At 39.9% G+C, this 11,151-nt stretch overlaps 1 protein-coding gene across 1 annotated transcript in view; it reads left to right on the top strand.

The window, feature by feature from the left end:
• The first annotated feature begins 6,645 nt into the window (after positions 1–6,645).
• The window catches only part of G2E3 (G2/M-phase specific E3 ubiquitin protein ligase), a 63,403-nt gene continuing 58,897 nt past the window's right edge, over positions 6,646–11,151 (top strand). Inside the window, 1 exon segment of the mRNA XM_082854012.1 lies at positions 6,646–6,721. Coding sequence (XP_082710138.1) covers positions 6,651–6,721 — 71 coding nt within the window. The 5' untranslated portion in view covers positions 6,646–6,650.

Below are 11,151 nucleotides of genomic sequence, written 5' to 3'. Positions count from 1 at the left end.
AGAGTTGCAAACTGAAATTAGTGAAAAGAGGAGGACGTAGCGAACATAACATGACTCCCCCAAATTCTCACTATCTACTTGAGCTGCAGATATAGCTTGTTAAAGCTAATCTATTATTAGCTCTGTATATGAACGTGGTTAAAATTTTCAGGTTAGCTGCAAAGGTGGAAAGTAGAGAGTGAGTCACTGAGGAATTTACTGTAGGCACTGAAGGGAAGAAGAAAGGAGTGAGGCTAAGATCCACTTGGGAGGAGAGTCCTGGGTGACTCTAAAGTGGACCACCAGCCAAAAGGAACTGGACGTGGAATGCCACATGCCACCAAGGGGAGAAGGAAGGGTAAGTTGACTGTATGTTTTGCCTAATCATAATTATCATTAAAAATATTCTCTCATTTAAAGTTCACAACATTGCTCATAAAAAAGAATGAAATAATGCCATTTGCAACAACATGGATGGAACTAGAGATTATCACACTAAGTGAAGTAGGTCAGACAAAGACAAATATCATATGATATAGCTTATATGTGGAATCTAAAATATGATACAAATAAACTTATTTACAAAACAGAAACAGACTGACAAACATAGAATACAAATTTACAGTTACCAAAGGGAAAAGGTGGGGGAGGGATAAATTAGAAGTTTGGGATTAAAATATACACACTACTATATATAGAATCGATAACCAGTAAGGACCTACTGTATAGCACAGGGAACTATACTCAGTATTTTGTAATAACCTGTAAGGGAAAAGAATCTGAAAAGGAATATATATACGTGTGTGTGTGTATGTACGTATAACTGAATCACTGTGCTGTACACCTGAAACTAACACGATATTGTAAATCAACTGTATTTCAATAAAAATTTAAAAAAATAAAGTTCACAACAAAACTGTGATTATGATTTACATTTTTTTTAACCAATAGTGATGCTCAGAGGGTCAGGTTGGGTTCTTCATACTTAGCTTGCAGGTAATACTGTTAGCATTTAAATCCCAGCCTGTCTAGATCTAAAGTCCAGGCTCTTAACATTGTACTCTGGTGTCCTTGAAGAATTTTCCCTAAAGAACAGCCATAAAGGTCTAAGCCAAACTTTAAGCAATTGCCTGCTTCCTAAATGGTAATTCTATGTCCTGGACTTTTGTGAGAATTTGGTCTTTTTCCACCTTCATCAGGATATGCTGGTGAGAATCGGGCTCATTATAACTGAATCACTTTATCGCCACACTTGAGAAGTCATTTTCCTAGAGTATTCTGGCAGGGATTAAAAAATCAAACTACACAAAATAAACTGAAAACAATTTTGATTGCCAGCAATTGTATTCAAGAATTTTTAAGATTCACTTGAAACATGTTGTTCATGACTTGATTTTTTTTCTGGGTGGCATTACCAACGTGTATGCTTACATTTGGAGTTACTCTTAACTGGAAAGAGGCTCTGATTTCTGTGTAAACACTTCAGGCCAAAAGACAGCAATTAAGAAAAGCAATCCGGACAATCATTTGTTTGAAACACCAACGTGGAGAGGAGGAAAGTTAAAATAAACATATCATACCTTAGACCTATATTGGAACACCATGTTTCATATTGGCTACAGGCAATCTTTGAGCCCTTTTTGCTAAAAATCATGTAGTTACCCAGCAGGAACGGTATCATTCCAAACACTGCTGTTAATAAACCTGCTTATTATCCAAACAACCCTGAAACAAGAGACCTGAAATTGATGTTTTGGGTGGTGCTTCCTGCTGCCAGGAGGTGGTGTGTTTGATTTAAAAGACACTGAACCAGGGTTAGATTAAAAATTTAGATCAAAACATTCATGTGAATGGGACATTGAGAAAAAGAATTCTGTTTGGTAGCAAACAACAACCCACGTTTCCTAAAATCTTTTTTTTTTTTTTTTTTTTGCGGTATGCGGACCTCTCGCTGCTGTGGCCTCTCCCGTCGCGGAGCACAGGTTCTGGACGCGCAAGCCCAGCAGCCATGGCTCACAGGCCCAGCCGCTCCACGACATGCGGCATCCTCCCAGCCCGGGGCACGAACCCGCATCCCCTGCATTGGCAGGCGGACCCTCAACCACTGCGCCACCAGGGAAGCCCCCTAAAATCTATTTTGATTCAAGTTCAAAATTGATGTAAAAATACTGGTCAGGCAAACTAATATAAGGAACATTTTAGTATACACTGTGAAAACTCCATTCAGAAATTTATTAACACTGCTGATAGCATAGAATATGCTTGACAAATACTTCTTGATCATGGAGCCATACACTAATAATGGTCATATGCTTATTTTGTACAGTATTCTCATTATGACCTGTTCACGAGGTGATCAGTTACATCGACTAATTTGCTTTGCAACCGTGGGATGAAAGCTCTGTAGCACTAATGCCATAATTATAGATGTTAAATATATTCCAAAGTATTCAAATACTTTGCTGAGAAATAGAGAAGAAAGCTTAAGGAATAGACAAGGAGAGTGAGAATAGAGAGGGTAAGAAAAAAATTCATTAGAGGAGGAAGTGAAAAAAACAAATCTGAGGTAAATATGGAAGCAGTGACAAGATCATGGTAGAGTAGGAATAATTAAAGTTGGGGGAAAGATAATTACTTCTATTTCATGCTTTCAAATGTTTGTTAGAAGTTGGTGAAATAGAATTTTGGGAACAGAGTCCCATGGTAGCCTGTATTCTTAGAAGGGAAAAATTGTGACATATTTTAAACTGTGCTGACCAGTATGGTAGCCATTACCCATGTGTGGCTAATGAACACTTGAAATATGGCTAGTACAAATTGAGATGGGCTATAAATGTAAAATATATACCAATTTCAAGACTTAGTACAAAAAAATGTAAAATGTCTCAATAATCTATTTGATTGCATGTTAAAATGATAACATTATAGACATATTGGGTTAAATAAAATATATTACTTCAATTAACTTCACCTATTTCTTTCAATTTTTTTAAATATGACTACTAGAAAATTGCAAACTATATATGTGGCTAACACTCGTATTGGGCAGTGATGGTCTAAAGAATTGCTGAGGAGAGACTAGATGGACTCTATTCTAGAGCTCCTGAAAGGAGAAACAGTCACCTTGCCTACCTATTGTTTTTACCCCTGTCCTTTAGATGTTTTAGCACCATTGCACATAGTAGACTAGTAAGTGGAACAGAGAAAAACTGGCATGTAAGGGACAGGAGTAGGAGGGAGTAGGGAAGCTATTTGTTGCTCCCCTTGCATAGCCTCCAAAAGAAGTACTTTTTTGTAAGGCAGTATATTGACATTAGACTTAAGTCTATAATGATATATTAAAAGATATTGAAGAAAGATGTGTGAAAGCAAAAGTGGGAAACATAAAAGTGTTTTTACAAGTTTGCTCACTTCCTCAACATCTACCAACAGTCCCCTCCCTGGCCCCCTCCCCCCTCCCAACACACACCCACATTCCATTTCTAGGTCAAGTATCATGAGAACCTGACTAGGCTGCTAATTAGACTTTTTGAATGCTCCCTTTTATTTTATTTTATTTTATTTATTTATTTATTTATTTATTTTTTCCGGACGCGCAGGCTCAGTGGCCATGGCTCACGGGCCCAGCCGCTTTGCGGTATGTGGGATCTTAAGATCTTAAAAGTTCTTAAGTCTGGATTTACTCAGGCTCCTTGAAATAGTCAGTGGGTATTTATTGCAGATCTTCTTTGTTCATGAAATACTGTCACATTACTTGAATACTGATTGTATTCAAATTCACCTGCACTCATTCTCAGTAAAAAAGGGAATAACAGTTTAAATATGCAAATAACTTGATATTCCATTCAATAAACACTAGCCCTAGGCAATTTATACATTAAGCCTGACCAGTCCTAGGAGAAAAATATGTCAATGACTTTAAGGCGCTCTCTATTGCTGAGGAGAAATTAATCTCATTAGACTGATTGATGGCAGGGCTGCTGGGTGATGATAACTTTGTCAACATTTTGGTGGAAGAAACTAAAGAATTCATTAAGGGTCCTAAAGAAGGACTGACTAAAAAAAAAAGAGGACAAACATTAAAAAAAAACCAAAACAAAACCTGCTTATATAGTCATATTTTAAAAATCATATACCTAGGCCTTCCCTGGTGGCGCAGTGGTTAAGAATCCGCCTGCCAAGGCAGGGCACATGGGTTCGAGCCCTGGGCAGGGAAGATCCCACATGCCGTGGAGCAACGAAGCCCGTGTGCCACAACTACTGAGTCTGTGCTCTAGAGCCCGCGAGCCACAATTTCTGAGCCCACGTGTCACAACTACTGAAGCCAGCGCGCCTAGAGCCCGTGCTCCACAACAAGAGAAGCCACCGCATGAGAAGCCCGCGCACCACAATGAAGAGTAGCCTCCGCTTGCCGCAACCAGGGGAAAGCCCGTGCGCAGCAACAAAGACCCAACACAGCCAAAAATAAAATAAATAAAAATTTAAAAAAAATCATGTATCTATCTATTCTATCTATATATACTATACATATTTTTATGATTGTTTGGGGAGTTTTTCAAGGGCAATTTGAGTACATTTAACTTTTTTTTTTTTTTTGGCTGCACTGTGCAGCTAGCAGGATGTTAGTTCCCCGACCAGGGATTGAACCCTGGCCATGGCAGTGAAAGCTCCCAGTCTGGACCACTAGGGAATTCCCTGCGTACATTTAACTTTTTATTGTTTTGTTTTGTTTTTGCAGTACGCGCGCCTCTCACTGTTGTGGCCTCTCCCGTTGCGGAGCACAGGCTCCGGATGCGCAGGCTCATTGGCCACGGCTCACGGGCCCAGCCGCTTGGCGGCATGTGGGATCCTCCTGGACCGGGGCACGAAGCCGTGTCCCCTGTATCGGCAGGCGGACTCTCAACCACTGCGCCACCAAGGAAGCCCACATTTAACTTTTGCTTGCAGATTAACTTGAGAATTTAATTCCTGTGAAGGATGGAACTTAATGGAACTTAAGAATTATGAAAAATATAGGAAAATATATGACATAGTTTCTGCCTTCAAGGAACTTGAAACAGCAATATATTTAATGGGGCAGTATTAAAAATGTGGGACATTAAATAATACAGCATATTATGAATGACAAAATGTGTGGTCAAACCATTACTATATAACTGCTGAATGAATTGATGAATGAATGAATGGACACAGATTATTCAAACATTATACATTTCCACATTTATTAAACCTGATTCTTCATCTAGAATATACTCAATTTCTAGCAGTCTTTTAAAAGCAATTAAAATTGCAAGAGTAAAACATGCTTATTTTAAAAATTCAGCTGGTTATAAAGCAAAAGTTTCTTCCCATCCCCATTCACCAATCTGACTCCCACAGGTAACATTTTACAGTTTATGTATCCAAATTTTGTATGCCATACACATACACATACTTTAAAAGGATGCTATATATATATATATATATATATATGTATGTATAGTCTTTCTGAAGCTGATTTTCAATTGAGTACCTACTGATCTACATCATTATTTTTAGTGCCTGCAGTGTCAGTATATCAGCTACTAAATTATCATAACTTACAGTATTTAATCATTTCCTTATTGGTAAACACGTAGGTTATTTTCTACTTTCCACTGTTAAAAACAGTACATCACTTAATAGCTTTACACACCCTTATGTCAGATTATCTATAAAATAAATTCCCAGAAATCTAGTGAATCTTTCAAATTTCCCTTTGATAGAGTCTGAAGATGTTGTGTTATGGCTTGGTTTGAACTGATCAGTTTAGGTCAATCAATGCTTTTAGATGTGAGGATGATCTGGTGGTAACGTCAAGATCAGGGTTAGAGAGGTTTTTTTGTTCGTTTGTTTTTGCCTAACAACATGTTGTCCTTCCTTTCCTTTCTGTAGACTTTTCGGATCAAGGATACATTGTGTGGTCCTTGGCAAAGGAAAATGACACTGTTGTCCCAAGAATCTCATAGGACAACCACATAGTAATCTTGTAAAATGGTCTGTCAGAGGGGGAAAAAAATTTTGCCGCTTTCTAACACATATCCTCAAAAATGTTATTTGGGACCAGGAACTTTTCCGACCACTCCATTTTCAATCTGTTGCTGGAATAAGGTGATTGGCGCACTTGGCTTTTTGTTTCCCTCAAACGGGGGAAGGAAAGAGGTTAAAAGTCCTGACTGTGCCGCGACAGGTCTCTGGAGACCCAAAGAAACCCCGTACTAAGTATGCGGAGGGTTCGTTTCTTCCTTCCGGCTGTAGCTCGTGTTTAGGCGACGGCGGAGGGGTAAAAACGTCCGCGCTCGGTTAGTGCTTTTATTTTCTCCTTTCCTGGAAGTGAAGAAAATTCAGCATGTCTCGATCCATTTAAGAAACAAGAGGAGCCTCTCACGAGCCACCCGGCAGCAACACCAACCCCGCTCCCGCATTTCTCTCTGGACCTAAGTAGGGAGAGAGACAAAAGAAACAGAACGGAAAAAGACCGAGCAGAGAGGAGACCCCGCGGAATAAAAGCGCGGGGGTGCCTCTCCCTTCCCCAACTCCCGCGTCGCCGCGGGCCCCGCCTTTCAGGGGGCGGAGCTGAGCCCTCCTTCCGGGTTGCAGGCGGAAGTGGACGAATTTGAATTGTGTGGGCCGTTGGATGGGGCAGTTCCCGGATGGCGTGTGGCGCAGCGCGAGAAGGGAAAAGTGACACAGCCGCTCTGGAACTTCTGCCCAGCGCGCCTCGGTGAGTGGATGGCGGACGGGAAGGAACTGAGTATTCCAGGGGGAGAAGCGGAACTGTCGGATGGCACAGGGGGTCGGGAGGCGGCACAGTATAGCGGGGGCCTCGGAGTGCCTTTGGGGGTGTCGGGTGGGGGGGCCGGACGTGGGGACTTTGAGAAGTCGGGGCAGACGGTTGGTGCATACATGCCAACCCTATAGAGTACTGACGATTCAGAAGCCAGACCGCCCCCGAGATTAAACGTTCTTTAATCTCTGACTTTCTGGTAATCGCAGTTCAGTATTCACGCTAATTCGTTTCGAACGCTGAAGCTTCAAAAGTAGTTATTGAGAAACCTTTACCGTAAGCAAAAGAATCTTTCTTTATTAAAGATGGAAGGTTGGGGGCAGGTTTAGAATGAAGAGATGCTCTGTAGGGATCCGAGTTCCTCCTAAGAGGAGTAGTCTTTATTACTCTGGACCGCAGGGAATTGACAGTCTTTGAAATGCCTGGTGGGGATTTAAACTGAAATCTGAGTATCCTTTGTGTTCAAAACCCGGGTATTTTTCTTTCACGGTTGTCATTTTTCAGGTAACGCAAAAATCCGAGACTCTTGCTCATTTAAACTGGACATGTTGTAACAGCGGTGATTAACAGGGGTCTTAGTTTGCTAACAATAGGGATGAGGTTTAGTGCCACAGACCTGCCTTTTCACCCCCTTCATTCATTGTTCAACTGGGTTATTGGGGAGTCATTTTGAAGGTACTCTACTAATGTTTCCAGCATTGGGTTTTCTCTGTTTCGGTTTTTTGTTTTGTTTTTAATGACTAACTACCTCAGATGTCAAACTCTAACCTTCTAACAAAGTCCTGCGTTCTGGAATAATTTAAATGTGTACCCTACATGTAAACTATAAGTGAGCATTTAAGTGTGTAGAAATTTTATATCTTGCCTTATTGAAAACTTGCAGAGTAATTTTGTTGCTTTATAGGATCAAATATTTTATGCTTCTTTTAAGATTTTAACACCAGGGTATCTTACCATATAAATGTATAAATTTCTTTTTAAAAGTAGGACTTAATAATATTCAGAATAAAGATTCCTTCATCCATGCTGACTACTCCTACTCTCCCATCCCTGGTAATGAACTTTTGTTTCGTTATTAGCCAGGAAAAATAAATTTAAATATTCAGTAGTTATCGTTAAAAATTTAAACATTTTGTGTAGGACTGCAGTAAAGATATAAGCTATACTTTGTTAAGCTTTGCTTATTCAAACCTTAAGGTTCTGTTTATTTCATATAAGCTACCAGCAAATGGTAATTTCCAAAAAAAGTTAGTCTCTACATTTTAATCTGTTCCTTTTCCTTACCTGGACTCTTTGGATTTTTGCTCTATCTACCTAAGTCAGTGAGTTTCAACTTTTATTGTGCACACATTACCTTGTAGGGTTTGTCAAGTGCTGATTCCTGTATTTCCGGTCTCAGAGATTCTGATCCCATAGGTCTGGAGGATGGAGTTCTGTAAATTTAACTTGAAGGTTAGAAAACTTGACCAGAATTTTTAAAACACTGACTTGATCTTTCCTAGAGAGGCATTGTAATATGTTGGTTAAGGGCATGAAACTGGACCGAGATTGCTTGCATTTGAATTTCATCTCCATGACTTGGTAGTTGCCTGACCCTAAGGAAGCTGCTTAACCTTTCAATGCTTCAGATTCCCTCAACTATAGTGGAGATAATAACAATACCTATCTTGTAGGGCTGTTGGGAGAATCAAATGAATCAGTACTTATTAAAATCTTAGAATAGAGTGTGACACATAGTAAATGATACATGTATCTCCTATTATATTGAGTAAGCATTGTGCAGTATTTACATACATTATCTCATTAATCTTCACAAATAACACTGAGATATGTACTGGAATTTTCACATAAGAAAACTGAGGCTAAGAGGGGTTCTGTAAATTTGTTCTCACACAGCTAGTAAAATGTTTGAACTGGGGTCAAAAACTAGATTTAGTTAGAAAATTTATAACTCTTACTGATTGATTGATTGTAATGCTTCCTGCCTCTATCTGCAATCTCTCCTTCCAAATATTTCTCTATAAAAATCTGATAGCTTCCCATTGTCTACCATATATATTTCAAATTTTTTAGCTTTTCCTTTTTTTTTTCTTTTTTACAAAGCTCTTCTCAATCTGGTTCCACCCTCTGTTTTTAAGAATCATCTTCACGGGGGCTTCCCTGGTGGTGCAGTGGTTGAGAGTCTGCCTGCCGATGCAGGGGACACGGGTTCGTGCCCCGGTCCGGGAAGATCCCACATGCCGCGGAGCAGCTAGGCCCCTGAGCCATGTCCGCTGAGCCTGCGCGTCCGGAGCCTGTGCTCCGCAATGGGAGAGGCCACAGCAGTGAGAGGCCCGCGTACCGCAAAAAAAAAAAAAAAGAATCATCTTCATAATTTTCCACCATTTTTTTCCAACCTGTGATGTTCTGTCATACTACCACAATTCTCCAAATCTATCCTCTGTCATGTTTATGCATATTTAGCCATTGACCTTTTTTATTTCTCCTTAAAATTTTATCCAGTGGGTTTCACATACTTTCCTAGACTTCCCCCAGTAGAGTGCTTCTTCCTCAGTGCAGTTTAGTTGTAAACAAAATAGCACTAGACTGAGTGCTCCCATCTTCTTTGTCTCTGTATCTGCAATTCTAGGTGCAGAACAGTAATTAAGTATCCTTACAGTCTGAAACTGTGTGTGTTCAGGGAGTGTAACAGTTTTAACACATTGTATCTTATTAAGCTGAAAAAGTTAAAAATTAAAAGATGACAATATAATTCTGTGTAGGTTAGTAGAGGGATTTTAGTGATAGCACATAGTTTGTAAATTTCTCAACTATGGAAAAATAAGTATTGAAATTGTAGGCTCAGAAGACATGTCATATGGGAAAAAATTTAGAGCAGTATTTACTAATATTCACAGAACTCCAAAGGCTTTATACATATTTGTCACTTCACCTTTACAGCCGTTTTATTATTATCCCTATATTAAGGTGAAGAAACTGAAGCACTGAAAGATTTAGTAACTCTAAAAAAAAGCTTTTTTTTGTCTGTTTGTTTTTGGGGTTTTTTGCATTTAATTTCCTGTGCAGGATTTTTTTTATTATTATAAGAATGATATATGTTAAGTGTAATTTAAGAATTAACTTTATAACAGAGAATTAGCCTCATTTGTCCATGAGTGTTCACTTCTACAGTAATTCAATTCTCTCTCTCTCTATATATATATATATATTTTTTGTTGTTGTTTGTTTGTTTGTTTTGGCCACGCCACACAGCATGTGGGATCTTAGTTCCCTGACCAGGGGTCGAACCCGCACCCCCTGCAGTGGAAGTACGGAGTCTTAACCACTGGACTGTCAGGGAAGTCCCAACATTAATTCAATTCTAAATTAAGGAAATACTGGGAAATTAAAACCAGAAAAGTTTGCCTTTCCTTTTCAGTTTGAACAGTTAAGACGGTTACCTGACCTCCTTGCCCACAACCTTTTCTTTAAAAACCTGCCAACGTTGTAGGCACATCATTCTAAGGACCAGTGGGCAGTGGGTAAGGGGTTGGACTAAGGAGCAGATGATCCTAATATGCTCTCATCCCACATACCTTCTCCAGCCAAAGTAGCACCATGTATTTGAATCAGAGCTGAATATCTGATGCAGGCTAAACCATTCACATTGTTTCTTCTTGAATTTGGAATTGTGATACCAAGAAACTATTGGTAACCAAGCTGGAAAGGTCTTTATGTGCTGAGATGACAACGGAATGATGAAGAAACATGAATAGTGGGCATAGGGAGCCAATATATAGAGAGGGAGGGAGGGAAAACCTATTTCTGGAGGACTAGCTATAAAGTAAGTCAATATAAACTTATAACTTGCTTTTCCTTTTTCTTAAGACTATATTTTTATTTTTTATTTTTTAAGACAAAACATATAACTTTTGAATATTTTTTTATAAACACATTTTACATGAAGCAAAAAAGTTTAGGGCTTCCCTGGTGGCGCAGTGGTTGAAAGTCCGCCTGCCGATGCAGGGGACACGGGTTCGTGCCCTGGTTCGGGAAGATCCCACAGGCCGCGGAGCGGCTGGGCCTGTGAGCCATGGCCGCTGAGCCTGCGCGTCTGGAGCCTGTGCTCCGCAACGGGAGAGGCCACAACAGTGAGAGGCCCACGTACCGAAAAAAAAAAAAAAAGATGGACAGAAAAGTTTATTCATAACTGTATTAACTAATTAGGGTTTTCAACTTTTTTTTTTAAATTAATATTTATTGGAGGGCTTCCCTGGTGGCGCAGTGGTTGAGAGTCCGCCTGCCGATGCAGGGGACACGGGTTCGTGCCCCGGTTCGGGAAGATCCCACATGCCGCGGAGCGGCTGGACCTGTGAGCCATGGCCGCT

Source organism: Leucopleurus acutus (genome assembly GCF_964270905.1).
Source record: "Leucopleurus acutus genome assembly, chromosome: 1".
Lineage (NCBI taxonomy): Eukaryota > Metazoa > Chordata > Mammalia > Artiodactyla > Delphinidae > Leucopleurus > Leucopleurus acutus.
Note: the sequence above shows the minus strand (reverse complement) of the source record. Positions and strands in the feature narration are given on the sequence as shown.